Source organism: Prunus avium, chromosome 2 (genome assembly GCF_965620075.1).
Source record: "Prunus avium chromosome 2, drPruAviu1.hap1.1, whole genome shotgun sequence".
Taxonomy (NCBI): domain Eukaryota; kingdom Viridiplantae; phylum Streptophyta; class Magnoliopsida; order Rosales; family Rosaceae; genus Prunus; species Prunus avium.
Genome location: NC_142285.1, coordinates 4,702,152 through 4,727,167, shown reverse-complemented (window position 1 = coordinate 4,727,167; position 25,016 = coordinate 4,702,152). Strand labels below are relative to the sequence as shown.

At 37.6% G+C, this 25,016-nt stretch overlaps 2 protein-coding genes and 1 pseudogene across 3 annotated transcripts; 2 read left to right on the top strand and 1 right to left on the bottom strand.

The window, feature by feature from the left end:
- The first annotated feature begins 2,471 nt into the window (after positions 1 to 2,471).
- Positions 2,472 to 5,979, top strand: LOC148296313 (uncharacterized; annotated as a pseudogene). Its single transcript, XR_015834123.1, has 2 exons — positions 2,472 to 5,157; positions 5,247 to 5,979. The product of XR_015834123.1 is annotated as an uncharacterized LOC148296313 (transcript).
- A 6,836-nt stretch (positions 5,980 to 12,815) lies between these two features.
- LOC148296312 (uncharacterized) lies at positions 12,816 to 13,848 on the bottom strand. Its single transcript, XM_088248477.1, has 2 exons — positions 13,836 to 13,848; positions 12,816 to 13,183 (listed from the first exon to the last, which is right to left on the bottom strand). The coding sequence occupies exons 1-2, from the start codon at positions 13,846 to 13,848 to the stop codon at positions 12,816 to 12,818; spliced, it is 381 nt and encodes a 126-aa protein (XP_088104603.1).
- A 614-nt stretch (positions 13,849 to 14,462) lies between these two features.
- LOC148296311 (uncharacterized) lies at positions 14,463 to 15,011 on the top strand. Its single transcript, XM_088248476.1, has one exon. The coding sequence runs from the start codon at positions 14,463 to 14,465 to the stop codon at positions 15,009 to 15,011; it is 549 nt and encodes a 182-aa protein (XP_088104602.1).
- The last annotated feature ends 10,005 nt before the right edge of the window (positions 15,012 to 25,016 follow it).

Sequence of the window (25,016 nt, the reverse complement as noted above, 5' to 3'; positions counted from 1 at the left end):
GCATAATTCATTAATAGGCAAATACAGAATGATAATTGATGTACATAAATATTTATGAACAATGTTTAGGTTTATTTTAGTTTATTTAAAATGTACTTAAATATTTTTGTTGTAATCAATCGAACAACCATCAAAAAAATTAATTAATTAATTTAAATTTGTTTAGTTCCCAAAAACTGACGTCTGATTCTAATTTACACATCTCATATGTGTACACAATGGTCATCTTGCTATAACTGGAAATATAACATCGACGGCAATTCTTAAAAACGACATGTAACAGTCATAAACACGACGGTTTATAATTAATTCATCTTGTACAGATGAGTTTTGTACCGATATACTACGTCTGTTAGTACAACCATATCGACGTCTTAATAATATACAAAGGCGGTTATTATAAAAAATTTGACGTCGTATAGATAAACAATGTTGGTGATCCAAAATAAGATGACGTGGTAATACAATAACCCACGTCGGTTATCCAAACAATTGACGTCGTTTTCTGTTCGTTTCGACGTCTAAAAAAATATATGACATCAGTTTGTGATGTTTAACGGCATTGTAAAAGGATACAACGTCGGCTAGGTCATTTGACATTTAATTTTAAATGACATTTATATTTTATTTAATTCCAAATTAAATTCAAAACTAATTCCAAAAATTAAACTAACAACTACCAAGCACTCATTGAAATATTGTCTCTCCCCTAAAGCTTTAAAAAATATAATTTTAGAAACATTTTTTTATTGTATTTAATTACTAATATTAATAATATATTCAAAACAAAATCCGAAAAATATACCGACAAATTCTATGCACTCATTGAGACAATATCTTGCCCGTTAAGGCCTGAAAAATGTAATTTTAGTTTTCAAAATTCAAATGATAACAATATTCAAACAAAATGTAATTGACGTCGTTTTCTGTTCGTTTCGACGTCTAAAAAAATATATGACATCAGTTTGTGATGTTTAACAGCATTGTAAAAGGATACAACGTCGGCTAGGTCAATTGACATTTAATTTTAAATGACTTTTATATTTTATTTAATTCCAAATTAAATTCAAAACTAATTCCAAAAATTAAACTAACAACTACCAAGCACTCATTGAAATATTGTCTCTCCCCTAAAGCTTTAAAAAATATAATTTTAGAAATATTTTTTTATTGTATTTAATTACTAATATTAATAATATATTCAAAACAAAATCCGAAAAATATACCGACAAATTCTATGCACTCATTGAGACAATATCTTGCCCGTTAAGGCCTGAAAAATGTAATTTTAGTTTTCAAAATTCAAATGATAACAATATTCAAACAAATTTAGAGACAAAGCACGGTACTCCTTATACTTTACATAACATAACCCTAAAGTTTATGTCATTCATTGGTGCCCATAAATTCAAAATGATGAAATCCATATTTTAGCCTACTATTATAGAAGGCATTGTTGTAAGGAGTCCGTAGCAATTTTCGGTTCATTTTTCTCATGCTTGTGTATTTTTTTAAAATTATTGTAAAATTTAGGGTTTAGGGTTTAGGGTTTATTGAAATGACGCCGGTTTTCTCCTGCTGTTTTTGGAGACTAATTTTATTATATTAACGACGTCGGTTATTAAGTGGCGACGTATGTTCTGTTTATAAAGTCGGTGTTGTGTGGAAACCGCCATCGTAAGTGCATATTAGACGTCCATATATAAGTATTTACCGTCGTCGTTGAAAACGCGGTACTTTAAAATTTTTGACTGCGATCTAAAATTTTCAGAATTTCCCTTTAACCCTAAAATAGTTCATTCTCTCTCTTCAACATAAATTTGTCTTAAAGTTTTTGCTCTCTCTCAAAGCATTAGGTATATTCTCTCAGCTCTCTCTGAAGCATTGGTTATCTTATCCATGTAAGTGCAAACCCTAATCTCTTTATTTAATGATATTGCACGGCTTCTTAAATCCATAAGTGTTTTCGTTCGTAGCTATATTTGGGTTATTTTATGTTTTAGTGTTTGCATTCTTGTAATAATTACTCTCTGTTTGAGTTCTTTTATGTTTGTTTGGCCATGGTTCTTGGAAAAGGAATGGGGATGGGAGATTTAAGCTGTTTTTTTTTTTAAAACCACGACGACGGTTGATGGATCAAACTGTCGTCTAAATGTTTATTATACGTCGGTTGTTCATTTACTTCCGTCGTCTGAGTTTTAAGCCGCAACTGGTAACCTAAAGACGACTGTTTCTCCATTAAACGTCGTCTTTAGGCTACCAGAACCCCGTACAAATTTCTGGGTTTGGGTATCTTAATGACGACGGTAACTATAGATGTCATCGTCTGAATTTTTATTAAACGACGATTATGTTGTAAAAATCGTCGTCCTGTTCATGTTTTATATTTTATTTTCAATTTGTTCTCTGCTATTTGAATGAGGTAGTGTTTCATTGCTAGTCTTTCCACTTTAATATATATATATTTATATGATTTTATAGAGTGTGAGATGGATAAGTCATGGATGCATGCGGATAGAAGATCGAAGGCATATGAGTTAGGGGTGGAAGGATTTTTGAATTTTGCTGTAAAAAATCTTGGAAATACTACTCATATTCGTTGTCCATGTGTTAAATGTGGGAATATTCGATTGTTTGGGGTTGGAATTATAAGGGAACACTTATACTTTAATGGAATTGACCAAAGCTATAAGATTTGGACATGGCACGGAGAACCTTCGGAATGCTCTACCAATGCTAGTAGAAATGTGGAAGAAGATGAGCAAAGTAGGTTCAGTTATGTTTCTGAAGAATTAGGGATGGATGATAATGATTTTGCCAATATTGGATCTGATCCTTATGAGTTTGCCAATGTGATTGGGGATGGCGATGAACCCTTGTACCCTAGTTGCAGTAAGTACACGAAGTTGTCGGCTTTGGTGAAGTTATATAATTTGAAAGCAAAACATAGGATGAGTGATGTTTGTTTTACAGAATTATTGATACTTCAAGGAGAATTGCTTCCAGAAGGAAATACACTACCTTCCTCTATGTACGAGGCAAAAAAGACTTTGTCTGCTTTAGCGATGAGTTATGAGAAAATCCACGCATGTCCCAATGACTGCATTTTGTATCGGAAGGAGTATGAGGATTCAACTATTTGTCCTACTTGTGGTATCTTAAGGTGGAAGGAAACCAAAGATGGGTTCTTGAAAGAGGGTGTGGCAGCGAAGGTGGTGTGGTATTTTCCTCCAATTCCAAGGTTTAAAAGGATGTTTCAATCACATAAGACAGCTAAGAGTTTGACTTGGCATGCTGCAAGAAAATCAGTTGACGGTCATATGTCTCATCCAGCGGATTCCCTGTCTTGGAAACTTGTTGATGATAAATGGCCCGACTTTGGTAATGAGCCAAGATACTTGAGATTGGCTCTCTCATCTGATGGATTCAATCCCCACAGTTTTTTAAGTAGCAGATACAGTTGTTGGCCAATTATCTTAGTTATATATAATCTCCCACCATGGCTATGCATGAAGCGGAAGTTCATGATGTTGACCTTATTGATTTCCGGTCCTAAACAGCCCGGAAATGATATAGATGTCTACTTAGAGCCTTTGATTGATGATTTAAAATCTCTGTGGGATGGGATTAGAGGAGTGTATGATGCCCACATAGGATAATACTTTACACTCAGAGGTGTATTACTGTGGACAATTAATGATTTTCCTGCCTATGGAAACTTATCTGGTTGTGTCGTTAAAGGATATAAAGCTTGTCCAATATGCGGCAATGATACACCTAGTCACAGGTTGAAAAATGGCCACAAAATTTGTTACATTGGGCATAGAAAATGGTTACCAATCAATCATCCATATAGGAGGCAATGTGCAGCTTTTAATGGGAAACCCGAATATGGCATGCCTCCTGAGCCATTAACCGGAGAAGAAGTGCTACATATGGTTGAAGATATTAATTACATATGGGGCTCGAAAAATGGGGGAAGTGTTGGTGAGAATGATGGTGACAGAGTTTGTTGGAAGAAGAAATCAAAATTCTTTGATCTCGAGTATTGGAAATACCTCCCTGTGAGGCATGCCCTAGATGTTATGCACATTGAGAAGAATGTTTGCGATAGTATCATTTGTACATTGCTAGAGATCCCTGGAAAAAATAAAGATGAAATTACTGCTCGGTTAGACTTATTGAACGTGGGGGTCAAAATTGATTTGCAACCCGAGTATGGAGAAAGACGTACTCGCTTGCCTCCAGGACCTTGGAATTTGTCAAGAGCAGAGAAGAGAGCGGTTTGCAATTCTTTCTATGGTATGAAGGTCCCTGAAGGTTATTCTTCAAATATAAAAAATCTTGTATCTTTAAAAGATTCAAGACTTCTTGGCCTTAAATCTCATGATTGTCAAACCTTGATGCAACAATTGCTCCCTGTGGCAATTCATTCTGTTTTGGAGAAGCCTGCAAGGTATGCAATAACTCGATTGTGCTTCTTCTTCAATGCTATATGTGCAAAGACGGTAGATGTTTCCAAGCTAGATAAGTTGAAAGAAGATGTAGTAGTTACTTTGTGTTTGCTTGAGAAGTACTTTCCCCCTTCATTTTTTGATATCATGGTTCATCTAGTAGTACATCTTCTCAGAGAAGTTCATCTATGTGGGCTAGTATATTTTAGATAGATGTATCCGTTTGAAAGATATATGAAAGTGCTAAAGGGGTATGTTCAGAATCGTACTCGTCCCGAAGATTGCATTGTGAGCGGTATATAGCTGAAATAGAGTTTTGTACCGAGCATTTATCTGATGTTACTACAGTTGGAGTGCCTTCAAGCCAGAAGATGGGAGTTTCAAAGCCATTATCAGGTTGCACAGTGAGCTTAGTTGATCTGGATTTGTTGAACCTGACACATCTATATGTCTTGGAGAATACGGAGGAAGTCCTACCTTATATCGAGTACGTATGAGTTTAATTTTTCATATGTAGCCATTTTAAATATTATTACTCCTTATGTTTATCTTATATACAAGGGACCGTAATGCATGATTTTTTCGTGTCAATTGTAAGGAACATATGATCCACATCAAGACCACTTATCCAAAATTTAGAAAGAGAACAAAGTGGCTACAAAATAAGCACAATAGCACTTTCATTCAATGGCTACGCTTTAAGGTATATATGTTATTGAATGACATATTGAACTTTTAATTTTCTTTCTTTCTATATGTTAGATTGAATTAAGATATCTGTTTAATTTGCAGGTTCAAAGTGAACTTAATGGGGAAGACAATAATGGCGTATCAAAAAATTTGAGGTGGTTAGCAGCTGGTCCAAGCATGGCAGTGCCATCATATAGGAGCTATGTTATTAATGGTGTCAAATTTAACACCAAGGCACAAGATGATGTGTGAACTGTCCAAACTAGTGGAGTTTATTTACTTGCACATACTATGCAAGTTGCTAGTGCCAAGGATAAAAACCTTATTGTCTCAAATATGGGTTTTTATGGGGTTATTCAAGAAATTTGGGACCTTGACTACCAAAAGTTTAGAATCCCAGTCTTGAGGTGTGATTGGATAGATAACACTTCCGGCCTTGTAGTCGACGAACTTGGATTTACCCTTGTAGATCTGAGTAAAATTGGACATAGGAATGACCAATTTGTTATGGCTTCTCAAGTCAAACAAGTATTTTATGTTGACGACCCAATGCATCGTGGTTGGTTAGTAGTGTTATCAATGCCTAATAGAGAATATAATGATGTTATTGGTGATGATGTGCTAGGTGATATTAGAATTGAGTGTGAGCCATTTACTAGAGGGATACCAAATGTTGACACATTTGATGAAATAGTGGGTGAGTTTGGGAGTGAGAATATTAGAGATGGGTGTGAAGATATATGGATTGATTGATTGTTGTAATGTATGACATTAGTTATGCAGTTAATTGTATGACATTAATTAATAGCTCTGTATATCATTTTAATTCCGATCACATTTTCATTCTGTAGGTTTTGGGCATGACAAATCAAAAATTAAAAATAATGGGTTAAAGCTGAAAATACGACGGTCAAGTTACAAAAATCGCAAAAAGAGACGTCTAAAAAATAACCAACGTCGGGTTTTCACAAACGATGTGGAACGCCAACGCAAAAATGAAATAAAAACCGCCATTTGAAAAAGAAAACACGTCGGTTAATTAAAATTAATTTCAACATGGTTAATAAATATTAATAACAACGACGGTAAAGAAAATAATCAACGACGTACAATAAAGAATAACATGACGGAAGAGAGCTCAAACTGACGAATTTAAGGATACCATCGATTGATGATTACCGTCGTAAAAACAATGTTGCACGTCAGTTATAATAAAACAATTGACGTCTCAGAGAATACACACGTCAAAAAAGGTTATAAAAGAGACTTAACAAAGACTAGCCACATCATGGAATAAACAAATCACCAACGTAGTAAGTTATATAACAACGTCGAATAATTGGATTCTTGGGACATAGTAAAGTTCTAACCACGACATTCATTTTACAATAACCGACATTAAATCCATAATTCAAGGCTTTTCCTTACTTCTTAACGATGGTTAGGCTAAAAGCAATGACGTCTCAGAGATTACACACGTCTAAGTGGCTCACAAAAGAGACTTTTAAAATGCCAACCACGTCAAAGCCTATAAAAACCGACGTTATAAATAATTAACCACGTCCCAAAATGTGACTCCTAGGCCATAGTAAATGGATTAAACATGACAAATATTTTAATTAACCGACGTGCAATATTAAATCCACGTCGTTTATTTCTCTGTTCAAGCCGTCAAAATCATTTTCAACGTCTGTGGTGACCTAAAGGGTTGTGGTTATTTGTTTTTTACGTCAGTCCAAGTAAATATGTGCCATGTTAAAGCTTTCAAACGTCACTTTTTTTTTGACAAAAGTGACGTCTAATTTACCATGTTATATGTTTTTTACGTCAGTTTTTTTTATTTAGTGAACGTAATATATATTAACTATGACGGTTTCTATGTTTTACACGTCGGTTTTATTTCAATTAGAGCCGTTGATAATCATTTTAACGTCAGGTTTGTAGTTGTTCTTGACATTTAACATTATTTAAATGTCTGTGTTTTACTAAAACCGTCGTCTAATATAGTCGACGTTGTCTTTTTAAGCTATTTATGTATGAATTAGACGTCGGTTTTAGTATTTTTTGTGACGTGTAATATATTAACGACGTCGGTTATTTTCCGTCGTTATTTTATGTATTAAAAGATGGCGGTTGATTTCACGTCGGTTTTAAAACATGCTACACGACGGTGGATTCCCGTCGTCTATTTCAATTTCTGTAGTAGTGTAAGCCAATATAATTAGGTGTTTCAATCCACCTGAAATTATGAAACCTGAAGCACTTTGTATTTAATCATTACAATCACTTATACAAAGTTTAAAAGACATGTTGACATCGTAACTAACCGAGCAACTAGCTAAGCAAGATTAGCCACGTGCCATGCTTAGAGAGGTCATCACCTTCGTTAAAGAAGCCTTGCCACAAGTCACCATTAGGGGCAATGTCAAGAGTCCCACATTGGAAGACTACAAGAGGTAGAGACTCCCCCTCACCTATAAAAGAAGACTGCTCTCCTCTTGGAAAGGGATCCGATCGGATCCTATCCTATCCCAGGCTGGGCTCCCTCTTCAGGACTCTCCTGCTAGTTTGGCCTTCGGGTCCTCGGTCTCTGGACCCGGGGACTTGACCCTTAGGCTTCAGATTCCTAGCTTTGTACCTTAGGCCCTAGGCCTTCTTCAATTTATCTTTGGGTCTAATCCCCTTGTACAAATGTAAACAATATCATAATGAAAACATATTCTCCGTGGACGTAGCTCATTCATTAAGGGTGAACCACGTATATCTTGTCTTTCGTATATTTATAAATTGGCCAAGTCCTCACATACATGCTGAAGGTCCACACCTTCACCCATCATCCATCACACCTCATCATTAAGTTGGACTCAATCTTGGCCGAACCATTTTGAGCATCAACAGTTTGGCGCCATCTGTGGGAATCGACACAAAAGGCTTCTGTCGTTCTCCCTTCCTTCAGTGCCCTTCGGCACCCCTCCAATCATCATCCTTAACCATTCAGCATTATCTGTGCTGAAACACAAATGAGCTTACATATCCCTTTTGTCCCCTCGCTGAAGCTTCAAGGCCCGGCTCCAGCCTATTGCCTCTCGAAGCCCAGCTCCACAAACCTGCCGAAGGTCAAGCCAAGACCCACCTAGAAGGCTCATGCCATGCACAAGGCACGACACTTACCCAGCCTAGGCCCAACCTCGGCTCCCTTGTCGAAATTGAGCTCAGACCCTAGGCCCTCACCGTTTCCTTGCCTAGCCTAGACCCCCCTTGGCTCTCTTCGGCACACCTTTTCTTGCGACACGCAAGCTTTACACCTTCGGCACCCTCGTGCCTAAGCACATTGTCTTGCGACATGCAAGCTTTGTGTATTTGGCATCCCTTTGCCTTCGGCACCCTCGTGCCTAGCCACCTTTTCTTGCGATATGCAAGCTTGGCACCTTCAGCACCCCGTGCCCTTTGGCATTTTAGATTGCGACATGCAAGTCTTATGCCTTCGGCACCTTCGTGCCTAGCCACTTCCTCTTGCGACATGCAAACTTGGCACCTTCGGCACCCCGTGCCCTTTGGCATTTTAGATTGCGACGTGCAAGTCTTATGCCTTCGGCACCTTCGTGCCTAGCCACTTCCTTTTGCGACATGCAAGCTTGGCACCTTCGGCACCCCGTGCCCTTCGGCATTTTAGATTGTGACATGCAAGTCTTATCCCTTTGGCACCCTCGTGCATAGCCACATCGCTTTGCGACATGCAAGCTTTGTGTCACCTTCGGCACCCTCGTGCCTAAGCACATTGCCTTGCAACATGCAAGCTTTGTGTCACCTTTGGCATCCCCTTTGCCTTCGGCACCCTCGTGCCTGGGGACATTGCCTTGCCACATGCAAGCCTGTGTCGCCATTGGCATCCCTTCACCTTCGGCACCCCTTTGCCTAAGCTCACTTTCGGCACCCTAGTGCCTAAGCTCACTTTCGGCACCCTAGTGCCTAAGCTCACCTTTGGCACCCCCATGCCTAAGCTCACTTTCGGCACCCCTTGCCTAATCTCACCTTTGGCACCCCCATGTCTAAGTTCACTTTCGGCACCCTAGTGTCTAAGCTCACCTTCGGCACCCCTTTGCCTAAGCTCACATTTGGCAAACCCCTCTGCCTTCGACACCCTTGTGCCTTTAGCATCCCTTTTGCCTTTGGCACCCCCGTGTCTAAACACATGTCTTGCAACATGCCTTCAGCACCCTGAGCCTAAGCATATTACCTTGCAACATGCAAGCTTTGTGTCACCTTCGGCATCCCCCTTGGTCCCCTGCCTAGCCCAGCACTTAGGCCTAGCCAAATCTGCAGCTTGGGTCCTTGCCGAAGCCCAAAGCCCAGCCCTTTCCGAACAAGCTCGAGCCCAAAGGTCCAGCCCCAACTATGGCTCAGCTCCAAACCAATGGATTTAAGCCCAAGTTTCCTTAAAACTTCACCAAGGGCCCGGCTCAGCGTCTGAACGACAAGACCCGAGAGGAAGATTCACTTCCTTGCCGAATCTCTCCATGGCCTGGCCCTCGAGGACCAGGTTGACACTCTTGACCAAGCCCAAAGCACAACCAATGCTTCCCAAAAGTACTCGAGCCGGCCTTGCCGTTCGGTACCCAGTGCAAAACTGTACTTGCTAAAGCTAGAAGGAGACTTGCAACCCTAGCTCCTTATAATCACTATTATTCCTTGCCGAAGCCCAGCTCAACTCCTTAGCCTTCTAGGACCAAAGAGTCAACCTTGCTGAAGCCCAGAACCTAGCCTGCACAACAGCCCAGCTCTAAGAGCTTGCCAAAGCTTTGAAACCCCAGCCCAAACTATAGCTAGGCTCCTTGCCGAAACCCTTGTGGCCCAGCTCTCTAACTCTTCACAAGGGCTGAACAGCGAGGTTCAAAATGAAGCACCTTTTTGGGCTCGCAAATTCCCTCCAACCAACCCTTGCCGTTTGGCAAGGGCCATGCTGAACCCACCGGGCCCTTTTCTCATTTCAGCACCTTAGCTCCGAGGTTTTGGATGCCCAACTCCAATCATTTCAGCACCACAAGCCTCCAAAAACAAAAACAAATTGACCTAGCTCCCCAAAAAAAAAAAAAAAAAAAAAAAAAAAACCCCAGGTCTAAGCTACGAAAGGCCAGCCTCCTTGCCGAAGGCTCAGCAAGACCCCAGGTCTATTTTTTGCCTCATGAAGCCCAAGCCCAATGCTCTCAAACCCCTTGCCGAACGGCAGGGGTCATGCCTTGACGACTCAAAGCTCACCAGCCACCACGCCATTTCCGAATCTCATCTATGGCTCAGCCAAAACCCATGACCCAGGCCCTCACGAGCTCACACCCAAACCTTTGGAACCTGCCGAAGGTCTAGCTCACCAAGGTTTTGTGCCAAAAAATGAAAAATAAAAAATTTGGCCTTGCCGAACTGCAAGGACCATGCAGAAGGTGTGGGCAAACTTGCCTACTTGCTGACCTAGCTTCAAAAAAAGAATTAAAAAAATAAAATAAAATTTGGCCTTACCGAACAGCAAGGACCATGCAGAAGGTGTGGGCAGACTTGCTTACTTGCGGACCTAGCTTCAAAAAAAAAAAAAAAAAAAAACCTTCTCTCCCTCCAAACCACTTAGGTTTTTGTTGCAACTTCTCTCCCTCCAAAGTCCTTCTTACCCCAAGGACTTGGGGGACTGGGGATAGTGCACTATACGACTTGAAGGATGAACTACGGTGTTGCTCGGCCAGTGCACTTAAGATTACAAATCCCCAAGCAAGAAGTACCTTCTTACTCGCGAACTTGGGGGACTACTTTTGACACCGTAACTAACCGAGCAACTAGCTAAGCAAGATTAGCCACGTGCCATGCTTAGAGAGGTCATCACCTTCGTTAAAGAAGCCTTGCCACAAGTCACCATTAGGGGCAATGTCAAGAGTCCCACATTGGAAGACTACAAGAGGTGGAGACTCCCACTCACCTATAAAAAAAGACTGCTCTCCTCTTGGAAAGGGATCCGATCAGATCCTATCCTATCCCAGGCTAGGCTCCCTCTTCAGGACTCTCCTGCTAGTCTGGCCTTCGGGTCCTGGGTCTCCGGACCCGGGGACTTGACCCTTAGTCTTTAGATTCCTAGCTTTGTACCTTAGGCCCTAGGCCTTCTTCCATTTATCTTTGGGTCTAATCCCCTTGTACAAATGTAAACAATATCATAATGAGAACATCTTCTCCGTGGACGTAGCCCATTCATCAAGGGTGAACCACGTATATCTTGTCTTTCGTATATTTATAAATTGGCCAAGTCCTCACATACATGCTGAAGGTCCACACCTTCACCCATCATCCATCACATCTCATCACTAAGTTGGACTCAATCTTGGCCGAACCATTTTGAGCATCAACAAGACAGATAAAATACATATTCGTAATTGGCATAGAACCATATATATCCTGAAGTGATTAGAAGACCATCTCAGTATTTGATTTGGAATGTCAACACTTTTTGTCGGAACTCTATTTCAATGTGAAAGTGATGAAGTACTTATAACCTTCATGTGTTGGATTTGGAAAAGGACCACAAATATCTGTGTGAATTAATTCCAGTAGATTTTCACTTCTTACTGCTCCTTTCTTTCTCAAGTTTGTCAATTTTCCCTTTATGCATTCAACACAGTTTTCATCCATGTCATTGAAGTCAATTGGTGGCAACACTGATTCTTTACACAGGGAGTTCAATATTTCTTTTGAGATATGGCCAAGCCTTTTATGCCAAAGTTTTGATGATGTCTGATTCTTTTGTTTTGTATTTGCAATGTTCATAACCATTTGAGGTGGTCTGCAGTTCAATTGAAACATGTTTCCAACATGAGTTCCATTTCCAACTAGTTCTTTATTATTGAAAATCGAAAAACCAAATTCATCAAATCTCAAAAAGAGTTTTGATTTAACAAGCCTAGCAACTGAGATAAGGTTCCTTGTCATAGAAGGAACATAGACTACATCTACCAAATCTAAAACAAAACTAGAATCTAGTTGAATCCTAACTGCTCTAATGAACTCCACTTGTACTTTGACTCCATTGCCCACTAGTACCTTCACCTCATCTTTGTTTGGCGGCCTATTGGTTATGAACCCCAGTAAAGAATTAGCAACATGTATTGATGCACCACTGTCCAACCACCAAGTGTCAACTAAAACCTCAATCATATTTGATTCAAAACAGACCAAAACATTTTCATTCTTACCTTCATTCTTACCTTTCTTCTTCTGTTTCTCTAACCACCTCTTGTACCTCTTGCATTCCCTTTTCATGTGTCCAAATTTGCTACAAAAGAAGCTTTTCAGTCCAGTTGGTTTTCCTTCTTTTGTTTTGGTAATGTCTTGGTCTTTCTTTTCTCCAAAAACTGTCCTTTTATCCTTGTTCTGCTTGCCACGATAGTCTTGAACCATGTTCACAACTTTCTGACCTCTCTCCATTATGATGTTATGCTCTTCTTGAACACTAATGGTTATAAGATCATCCAGTGTCCAACTTTCCTTCTGAGCCACATATGAACTCTTGAGAGTTTTGAACTCCTTTGGCAGTGAGTTCAAGGCAAAATGCACCATCATGTCCTCATCTATAGTCATGTTTAGTTCCTTCAGTTTGTGTGCAACGTCTGCCATGTTCATTATGTGAGCTCTCACACAACCTCACCCATCATACTTCATCTTAGTTAATTTGTTCAGCAAGGTACTTTTCTCTCCTTTATCAGATTCTTTGAATTTTAGACCAATGGCAGCAAGGAATTCTTTTGCATTTTTTGATCTTGGAATGCTACCTCTTAAGGAAGGTGTCATGGTTCTCAGCATAATCAGTATAGCCATCTTGTTAGCTTTTTCCCATTTTTCATATCTCCTTTTGACATCTACAGTAGCATTTGTAGCAGGTTCCTCAGGTGTATCCCATTTTAGAGCTATGTCATAGTCCATTAGCCCTAGTGAAATTTCCAACTCTTCTTTCCACTTCAGATAGTTGGATCCAATCAAGATTTCGATGGAGTTGAAACTTGAAGCACTCACTGTAAGTTTAAAGAAAACATAAATAAACATCTCCAAAATCTTGAACTAAACATTATTGATTTGCACTTATGGGTTACAAGTCAAACATGTTCCATAGTACTCAAAACAACAGATCTGTATGAGCAATCTTGAAACAAGGAACATTTCACGTATGTGGACAGATGAATGTTCATTGTTTGTTCATACAATCTGTTTTCCATACTGTTCCATTATAAACAGCCCTTGCACGATTCACATCTGTGGACAGAGAATTGGACAAGAAAGGTTGAGTGTAATCCAATTTTGATCAAAAACTTTGAATGAAGAATCTCTTGTACCAATTGAGTTGCTCTGGCTCACTCAATCGATCCAAAATCCTCCCCAAACATTGATCATTAGTCCTTCAAGCATGATTTAAGCAGAAAACTTTATGCTTATCTCATACCTTATCAAATAAGATATGCAATGTATAATAATTGAAATATGCGTGCTATAATGATTGGTGTTTTCTTTAAACTATATCATGACTGTAACATATGTATTAAAACTATATTTTTAGCCTTTTCAAGCAAGCCTTGATTTGTTTTACTTGTGATTAGGTTAAGAACATACAACCTAATGCTCAGATACCACATGTAAGCCTAAATAGGTTTATATGAACTAAACACATACCTTGATTAGACATGATGTTCATAGGAAATTGTCTTGTTATTCTGCTTTAAAGAAGTCTTCTCTACTATCCGGCTCTTTATCTCTCTCTAGATGGGGTGAGAATAATATTGAGTGTGTATTTTAGCCGATAGCATAGGGACATCCTTTTATAGGCTTCGCTTAAGACTCCTCCTCATCAAAGACATCTTAAGCTTTCCTTAAGCCAATAGAATTAGGTGTTTCAATCCACATGAAATTAGGAAACCTGAAGCACTTTGTATTTAATCATTACAGTCACTTATACAAAGTCTAAAAGACAGATAAAATACGTACTCCTAATTGGCATAGAACCATATATATCCTGAAGTGATTAGAAGACCATCTTAGTTTTTGATTTGGAATGCAAATGCTTACAGTTCCTTGTTTCAAGATTGCTCATATAGATCTGTTGTTCTGAGTACTATGGAACATGTTTGACTTGTAACCCACAAGTGTAAATAAATAATGTTTAGTAAAAGATCTTAGGGGATGTTTATTAATGTTTTCTTTAAAATTACAGTGAGTACTTCAAGTTACAACTCCATTGAAATCTTGACTGGATCAAACTATCTGAAGTGGAAAGAAGAATTGGAAATTTCACTAGGGCTGATGGACTATGACATAACTTTAAAATGGAATACATTTGAGGAACCTGCCACAGATGCAACTGCATATGTTAAAAGGAGATATGAAAAATGGGAAAAGGCTAACAAGATGGCTCTACTGATTATGCTAAGAACCATGACACCTTCCTTGAGAGGTAGCATTCCAAGATCAGAAAATGCAAAAGAATTCCTCATTGCCATTGGTTTGAAATTCAAAGAACCTGAGAAAGTAGAGAAAAGTACCTTGTTGAACAAATTGACTGAGATGAAGTATGATGGTCGAGGTTGTATGAGAGCTCACATAATGAACATGGCAGACATTGCACACAAATTGAAGGAACTGAACATGACTGTAGATGAGGACATGATGGTGCATTTTGCCTTGAACTCGCTGCCAAAGGAGTTCAAAACTCTCAAGAGTTCATATGTGGTTCAGAAGGAAAGTTGGACACTAGATGACCTTATAACCATTAGCGTTCAAGAAGAGCACAACATCATAAAGGAGAGAGGTCAGAAAGCTATGAACATGGTTCAAGATTATCATGGTAATTAGAACAAGTCTAAAAATATAGGTTTTGGAGAAAAGAAAGACAAAGATATTAACAAAACAAAAGAGGGAAAACCAACTGGACTGAAATGCTTCTTTTGTAGAAAGTTTGGAAACATGAAAAGGGAATGCAATAGGTACAAAAGGCGGTTAAAGAAACAGAAGGTCATGAAGAGCAAGAAGGCTTGTGTTGCAAGTTACTATGTATATCTGCAAGAATATGAAGCACCTTTAAAGTAGCAAAAAACTGAGTTTTCATCATCTTGTGAAAAATTTGAAAGCACTAAAAAACATTACTCTTATTTTTCATCAAGTACAACAACATCATGCAGGTGCAATCATCCACAAAAATAACAAACCAACGGAAGCCGTAAGTAGTAGTAACTAGAGCAAGACCCCGGACATCAGAATGTACCAAGAGAAATGGCACAAATCTTTTATGAGAACTAATAGGATAAGTTGCATGGTGACTTTTTGCCGAAATGCAGGTGTCACACTTAAAATTCGAAGGTTTACAACCCAAAAATAAATAAGGAAACAAGTGCTCTAAGTAGCCAAATGAAGCATGACCCAAACGAAGATGCCATAACCACACTTGATCCTTAAATGCACGATTTGAAGCCTGACAGATAGAGATTTGCCCGCACACACATCATCCATATAGTATAAGCCTCCTCTCTTAGTACCACGCGCAATAATCACCCTACTGCTGAAATCCTGAAGAAGACAGAAAGTAGGATAGATCAATTAGTTGCAGAATAGATAATAAATTATTAGAGAGCATATGAACCAATAAAGTTTGTTCCAATGTCATAGAGGGACACTTCCAGCACTAGTAACTGGAGAAGGCACACCATTAGCATTAGCAACAGTACAATAAGTAGGAGAACAATGTTGGTGAAGAAGAGACGCATCAAACGTCATATGATTAGTAGCTCCAGAATCAAGAATCCAACCATGATTCTTTGTAGAATTAGTAGCAAGGAGAGCCATAAAGGTGAATTAGGGTAAGATAGAGCACGACAAGGGTTGAATAAAGTGCCGCAAATTGCGGCAAGAGTATTTTTTAAAAAAAAGGGGCTGGAGGGTATGGCAACAATAGCATTAGCAGGATATGGCGGCAGCAAGGCGGCAACAGCAGCACGGTATGGCAGAGGCAAAGAGAAGGCAGTAGGTAACAATAGTAAGGTAAGGTGCAATGGCAAGGCAATGTGCAACGACAAAGGGTAAGGGATATAGAACAAGGATAGCAGCAGGAGTAGGATCCTAGGATCACTGCTCTGATACCAACTCAAATAGAATTAGGGTTCTGAATAATTCAATGTATTTTATTCTTCTCACAATGTGATACAAATACAAGCCTATCTAGGAAAGAGAAAAAGAAAAAAATACAATCCCAGTCAATCCGATATTCCTGTAATTACACATAAATAATACAAAATCAATTACAATAAAGAATAATTGAATAGATTCACGCCAACATAAAGAATATATAAAACAACCATTTTGTTTGTTCTACACTAAATTAATGTCACATAGGCTCACTAGTTCATAGAACAGAATTATGAAATTATGGTCTTATGAATTGATTATTATGCTTCTTTCTTTTAATAAAAAGAAATGATATAACTCCTTCATAGAACATAAAGAAATCAAGTACAACCCCAAGCTCGCAAATACTTTGATTTGATTCTCACTTTTCACATACCAACGGAGGAAGAGGATAAATTATCCCTTTTAAGAGTATTCACAATGGGCTATCTAAACCACCTCCTTAGACAAATTTTAGGAAGGAATTGAAAAAATATAACTCCAACCATGCTCCCTATCCACCTCCTAAAATAGGGAGACCTCTAAGAGCATCCACAATGGACTCCTTCAACTACCTCCTTAGACAAATTTTGGGGAGGATTTGGAAAAATACAACTCCAACCATGCTCCCTATCCACCTCCTTAGACCTCTAAGAGATCTCTAGGAGCTCCTAAATCTGAGGAGAGAGAAAGGGCTCTTAGTGGCTCCCTATAATTTAATGCTGCTTTATTTAATGAGTATTTCAAACCTTTAATTAATATTTATTATTTTTATATTATTTTTTAATAGAAATTTACCAATTAAAAATGAGTTATAGCATTTATGACTCCCTAAATTAGAGAGCATGATTGGAGTATAAATTTTATAGAGAGCTCCTAAAATAACTTTTATTTGTTTTTAGCTAAAATTTAACTAAAAACTAGAGAGCATGATTGTGGATGCTCGAGCTCCTAAATCTGAATAGAGAGAAAGGACTCCTAGTGGCTCCTTATAATTTAATGCTGCTTTATTTTATGAGTATTTTAAACCTTTAATTAATGCTAATTATTTTTTATATTATTTTGGATTAATTTCACTTTAGTACCCTGTGGTTACACCCTTAAGGCATGTTAGTCCCTACCTTCTCAATTTTTACAATAACATACTCCGGTCGTTTAAATTTGTTACAATGTGGTTCCCCGTTAAGATTTCTGTCAGATCTCTCCGTTAGTTGCTACTGTGGCACTGTGGGTCCCACATTTTTCATTTTTTATTAATTTTAAATTGATTAAAATATGAATAAAATATTTAAAACAAAAAAAATTTTAAAAAAAATCTCTATGGTTACACCCTTAAGACATGTTATTCCCTACCTTCTCAATTTTTACAATATCATACCCCAGTCGTTTAAATTTGTTACAATGTGGTTCCGCCGTTAAGATTTCTATCAGATCTCTCCGTTAGTTGCTAACGTGGCACTGTGGGTCCCACATTTTTCACTTTTTATTAATTTTAAATTGATTAAAATATGAATAAAATATTTTAAAAAAATTAAAAATAAAATTAAAAATAAAAATAAAAATAAATCTCTCTCTCTCCCCCCTCCCCCCCCCCCCCAAATTGTTTCCTTTGATCTTGGCTGATCTTTCTGCAGTCCAGAAACCCATTTGATCCATCTGGGTCTTTCATTATCTTAGCTTTTGTCCCATTTTTCAGTTAAAGTTGGAATTTTGGGGTCAAAATTCACACACCCATCTTGAAACCCAACTGTTCTCTCACTCCCGGCATTGTGCATGGTTATATTTTCTTCAGTCTTTGAATTTTTTTTTTGTCTTCAACCATTATTTTTTGTCCTCAATTATTTCGTATGTACAAAAACTAAATGACATCTTTGTTTGAAGCCCAAACTTTTTTTAATGGTTATAAATGTTGGAATTTTAAAAAGGTGTTTTAAAAATTTAACCATTTTATTTATTTAATTATTTTGGCTGTTTTATTTTATTTATTGTGGGGTTATAAATATTTAATTTTCAGGTTTTATTTTTATATTGAATGCCTTAATTTTATAGTTTAATGTGGTGAAGGTTATATGTTATTGGATGCCTATAAAAGGCCACTCATCCTTCACATTTGAACAACCACAATATACCATTAGAATATCACATACCACAATCACCACCACAATATGATTCTCTCCTCTTCTACTTTTTATACTTTCTCTACTTATATTATTATTTTGGGCAATGGTTATGTGACTTGGATACCTATATCCGTCAATGAACGTGCTCATAGAGGATCTTGAGTTTGTGTACAAGGGGTCTTATCTTGGAGTCTTGTAGACCGTCAATACCTGCACATAGGGAGGCTACAAAGGCTTCAGGACAACGTCTTTGACGTGCTTCTCTATACCAAACTCACTTTTTTACTTATAACTTATTTGCTTTTACTTACCTATTAATTTGTTTTCCTTCAGTTTCATTGTACCTTAATAGCTTTCCAATTTGTTTATATGTTATTTATAACAAAAGGGTTTTTTGTATTTGGCTTTACGGAAAGAGAAAAACTATATTTTTTATAACAATTTAAATCCTTTGTAAGTTAAAGTTGTTTTTTTCCCGTATTGCTAGCTTTAATACCTTTTAACTCTTTGACTGAATCTTTTGCATTTGTATTGGATTTTCAAAATGAAAATTACGATTTGTTTTGGGTAGATGCAGTTTAAAGCTTTCATGTTGTCTATACAATTTCAATTACTTTAAATATTGTTGGTACATTATATTTTTATAATTTGTTGCTAACGTTTGGGCAATTACTGCTAGTGTTTGAAAATAAAAATAAAACCTACAGACTAATTTATGTGGTATTATTATTATAGCTCAACATTTTGGAAGAGATTTAAATCTTTAATTGCTCAAAGGTTGTTGGTACTAAAACTAAACAGATAGAAATAAAAGCAACTTACAGGTAATGTGGACGGTCTAAAGACCGTTTGGGCCTTTAGGTATGAGTGCATTCTTCCTTGAGATGCCGAATCTGAATCAAGGAGAGAGATGACAGGTGAGGTCTAGAGTACTGGTGTGGTACCAGCCGAAGACCCTCCGATGCCAAAGTAAGTTTCTTTTAAGAGCTTTGCTATTGACAATGTGTATGTGTAAAAGTCAAGTTGAAAGTCTTAGTACTTAGTTTCAATTTAGGACTCGTGGGAGTGCCTTATGAGGTTGACATGAGTCTGCAAATATCTAGGCAGGGTATTCAAGGTTGTCCCGCAAAATCGCCAGGGCATGCCAATTGCATGCTTGAGGATCGTTCGGTATCTGGTACAGATGATCCGTTCGGTGAGGCGCTAGAGGGAAGGCTCGATGATTGAATCGGTAGTAGACGCCGATTCGCACTTGAATGATCTACCGGCGTTCTTTGTCCACGCGTCATAGTGCGAGTGGAGGGTCAGATATGGTACAAACAAAGGTAACTAGCAAATTAATTACAAAATCAATTTAAAGCTAGATATTTGGTGTGTCCTTTTTCTACAGCACAATTGTTTTAAAAATAAATTTCAGAATCTTAATAATGTTAACAGCATTCAAAAGCTAATTAATGACCATTAAAAAAATATATATTGAAGTCAACTACGTTTTTTTTCTAAGTTTTTGTTTGTTTCAAATAGCTTGTATTGTTTCATTACCAATTACTTAATTATTACTCATTAATCAATTTACGTTGAAACATCCAATGTTGAACGGTTGAAGTGTTTAAAACCCGAAACGTTGAAGTGTGTCAAAATCTTTGGTATAATTTGTTTTAATTGAAATTTCAAAGCAAGTATATATATATATATGGGGCTCTGTTTTGACAGGCTTTGTCTGCATTATGGTTGCTGGGAGGATTCTAGCTTGGCTTGGGTGGCTGGCTTCGGCTTTCTGTTTGTCTTTATTTTTTCTTTCTGACATTTTTGCTTCTGCTTATCATGCAAGAATTCTCTGGTGAGGAAATCAGGGACACTATTCTCACTTCCACTCAGATACTCAATGTCAAAATAAAAAATGTTTAAAATGGCTTGCCATCGTGCAAAAATCTGCTTTGATGCAATGTTTTGAACATCTTTTTCTAAAACATGCTTAGCGCTTTTACAATCAACTCTAATTAAAAACTTCTGATTTAGTAAATCATCTTGAAATTTGCTTATGCATAGTACTATAGATAAAATTTCTTTTTTAATAGCACTATAATTAGCTTGGAGGAAGTCCAAATACCAGAATGGAATCGGATGATTTGCTCAGGAGACTCAGGAGTGATTCTTTGCTTTAGGATACCACCGTATCCAGACTCAGAGGCATCTGTTTCAACAATTTTAAAGGAATTGACCGAAGGAATTCCTAAGCATGGAAGAGACTTGACATGGACTTTGATTTGCTTAACGATTTCTGTGTGAACGGAAGTCCAGGCAGGGGGATTGCTCTGGAGACGATCAAACAGGGGCTTACATAATTTTCTCAAATTCTGATAGAAATCAGAGAAATAATTTAGAGATCCTAAAAACCTCTGGAGCTGGCTTTTCCCAAGAATTTGATATGGGAATTTATCAGCGAACTGAATAACTCGATCAATAGGGCTTATTTGAGACTGGCTTATGTTGAATCCTAAAAACCTGACATTGATTTGGAATAGCTTGATTTTCTTGGCTGAAAGGACTAGACCATTGGCTTTGACAATTTGGAGGAACTTATGAAGATGCTTCCAGTGCTGCTCTATGGATTGAGAATAGATTAGCACATCATCAATATATACTATGGAAAACTCACTGTAGGCATTAAAAATCTCATTCATTATATTCTGGAATTCACTTGGGGCATTTTTTAATCCAAAAGGCATTACGTTCCACTCATAGTGACCGAAAGGGGTGACAAAAGCTGTCTTATACCTATCGGATTCTTTAATATGGATTTGCCAGAAACCTCTTTTCATATCAAACTTACTGAATATGATTGCTTTTTCTAATCGGTTAACTAAATCTCTCTTATTCGGAATGGGGTATCTAATCCATTCTAAGATAGAATTTAGAGGCTTATAATTAATGACTAGACGTGGGGCTCCTCTTTCTAGCTCGGCATTTTTCTGGACATAGAAAGCGGGACAAGACCAGGGGGACTTACTTTTCCTGAGTATTCCCTTTTTGACTAAGTCCGTGACTTCTTGTTTGCATAATTCCCTTAATTCTTGGCTCATTTGAATTGGACGGGCTTTAGTGGGAATCTTACTTTCACTAAAGTCTTTGACATAGGGTAAAGTAACAATATGCTGCTTTCGGTGCCAGAAAGCATTGGGCATATCAGAACATACTTCATTTTTTAATATTTCTTCAAACTTAGTATTTCGGGACTATAGAACCTTATTTGCTAACTGTTGTTCCACATGCTTGAACTTAATTTCTTCTTTTAGAAAATTAACTTGTTTGCTTTTACTCTCAACTAGGTAGACAGACTTAGAAACTGCAGACTTTTGGAGTGACTTAAGGCTGTGTAATTTAGGCTTAGTTAAAAACTCAAATTTTACTTTCTCACCAAGGTGACTAGACGTGACTCCTGTGTGAGTTTAGTATGCTATCGCCCCTCTCAAAAGCAAAGGACCCACTAGTATAGTGGTTTGGAGTATTTACTCCCTCAGGCAAGGTCCTGGGTTCGAGTCCTAGCATCAGTGTAGTATGTGTGAGTTTAGTATGCTATCGCCCCTCTCAAAAAAAAAAAAAAAAAAGGAGTAAATCAGAGAAATAAAGGGTAATCCTAATATGACTGCATCCGTGATATTTCTAATCAGAACAAAGGACGTCTTAAAGCAAATCTTATTTTGGCAGACATGGGCTTTTGGCAACTCATAGTTTAACTTTAAGGGCTTACCTGATGTTGTACCTATCGTTTCTTTAGACTTATGGTAGAACTTAGTGGGGATTAGACCTTCCTGAATACAGTTAAGGTCGGCTCCTGAATCAAATAAGGCAACTGTGGATAGCTCGAAATCATTAATAAAAATACTGACTTTGGAATACCATTTTCGGAAATTGATTTGTTTAATTAATTTGATAACTTTATCCTCGTTATCTAAGGGCTCAATTTCTTTCTCAGTTTCAGACTTGGTGTCGGAAGACTCTGGTTCAGATTCAGACTGGGCTTTAGACTCATACTTTTCCATAAGACCTATTAAGTCTTGCTTGATTTCATAATTTTCTGTTTGTAACTTTTGACTTATTTGGCGTAGCTCAACTAACTCTTTCTTAACAGTTTTGACTTCTAGTTGTAGATCCTGAAGGGTGACTTCTTTCTTTTTGCTAAATCGTTCTAAGGTAGTAGTAAGACTTATCTTAGGGGGTGTGTGAGAACTGGGCTCTTCAAGACTTATGACTTTTCGTAATTTTCTCAAATACTCAGACTTTAACTCTGGATTTTTGACTTTGCTTATTAAATCGATTAATAATTCTTCTTGCTCTTCTTGTTTGGTGAGGACACAAACAGCCTTGCTTAAGGCTTTACAACACTTATCTTTACATCCTAGTTGGATTGTGGGTGAACTTGATTGGGAATTATCGGAACTATAGGTGTCTGAGCTTAAAGACATTGGTTCGAACTCAGTATCAGCTAACTCAAGGGCTTTAATTAGTTGGGCTTCATCTTCGAATGCTAACTTTAGTTGCTTAATGGTGTCTTTTACCTTACACTCATTTTCATAGTGACCGAATCTTTTGCACTTAAAGCATTTTACTTTTCTATTGTCGGACCTTTTCTTAAAGTGACTCTCTTTGCTTTGTCAGGAACCATATTTTTTCTTAGGGGTAAACTTCCTTTTTTGATAAAATTCATCATTAGGTTTGAACGAATCTTTCCTACGAGAATAATATCGGCTTTTGCTAAATCTTTTATCGTGACTTCTTTTGTTTTGTCTAGACGAGGGAATCGGTGCTAGACCATACTGCTCACAGAAGTTACCTAACTCATACTTAGCATTATTCTTGTCGGCTTGGATTGATTTACCAATTTTTAGATCAACACACATTTTCATACCTACTTGGTTAATTGTACTGAAGGTTAACTCATCGTAATTAATTTGGCCTGACTCATTGCTTAGGACAGTTCTAATCTTATGGGCGAACAAATTACGGAGACCATTAATAAACTTCTCTTTCCAGAAGGCTTGATTGCTATCGTCTCTAAGCATGACTCTTGAGATGAAGACATCTTTGTACCATCTAAAATCGCTTAACCTTGGGCATCTAAGGTTACTTAATTGGTCATGGATCCTGCAGTTGTGTTACTAGGTGTTCCAATGAAATGCTCAATTATGGTATACATAAGGGTATTGACTCCATCTTCTATACCTGCTCCTAGACGTTCATTAAAAAGAGGGTAACCATCTTCATTAAGCTTAAGAGCATGGATAATTTCAGACTTAGTTGTTTCAGTGAGGTGCTTATCCCACCAAGAACGAAGTGTTCCGGTGAAACCAATTTCTAATAGGGGCACAATTTCAGACTGGCGTAAGTTATGGTTGGTGATGTAACTATTGGCAACCATTGACATATGTTGGAGCTTATTGAGGATTTCTTGTTCGGATAAACCATCGATATTCCACTCGTATAGTTTATCAGAAGACACAGAAAATTGGGCTTGAGTTCTTTCTTCGAATTGGATATCAGGGGGCGTAGGCTTCGGGTACCAATTGTTTGTGAGACTTGTGGGATTGACTTTTCCACGTAAACGGCTTAGCTTAAGGTTTTGGGAATTATGTTGGAGACTTAAATCGGCAAAGGCTTGCTCAATTTTGGAAATATTAGTAGTGTCGGTCAAACTATTGAAGCTAGACTCACTACCGGACTCTATCTCAGGGAAATCTGATTGAAGGACTTTAAGGGTAGAGGAAGACTTAGTTTGTTTTTCCTTTTTCTTTTCAGCTTTAATAGGGGTTAATTCTTGAAACATTTCTTCTATTCTTTTTATAGTGGGGGAGACTTTTAACGCAGATTCAGGCTTGATTTCTGAGAACTTGACTAAAGGCTTTTCCTTTTTTGGCTTAATGGTAATTTCCTGAGGAATTAACTTATCAACTTTTGTCTCAATCTTATCTAATTGTTTTCCTAAGACAATTAGGCTTTGGTTGGTGTAATTATTCTGCTGAACAACTTTCTTATCATGCTGGTCGGGGACTTTGTAGGGACTAGCAATGATTTTGGCTTGTTTGTGGTTGATGACTATTGTTTCAACCAGGGGGTGCGTAGAGATGACTTTTGTGTTATCTTCTTTTTCCCATTTTTCTTGGGTTAAAGTAGTTAACTTTTGACTCATATTGTGACTTTCTACGTAATCTAGGTAAAAAACTTCAGACTTAGTTTTCTTCATGAAATCTTTCCAATCGTTGAAAATTACTTTTCTCTAATCTTTGGGGAAAGATGCATGATACATAATTTTTCTTGACTTATTTTCTGGGGCATCATAATGGCTTTCTAGTTTTGACCAATTGATTTTAAACGGCTTTGTTAAAGTTCTTAGTTGGTTATCTAAGACGTCAAAAGTAGAGGCATCGAAATCTGTTTGAGTTGGTGACTCATGCTTTCCTTCTACTGGGGCTTTGCCGTAACAGGGTTGGACGACTTGTGCTTTCTTTCTTAATTTTTCTAAGTTGAAATCAATTAAGGCTTTTTGCAATTTCTAAATCCCTTTCCGCTGTAGAGGAAGACT

What these genes read in the sequence shown, in the direction of transcription:
- LOC148296311 (XM_088248476.1), top strand. Translation starts at nt 14,463, where the DNA reads ATGGACTATGACATAACTTTAAAATGGAATACATTTGAGGAACCTGCC.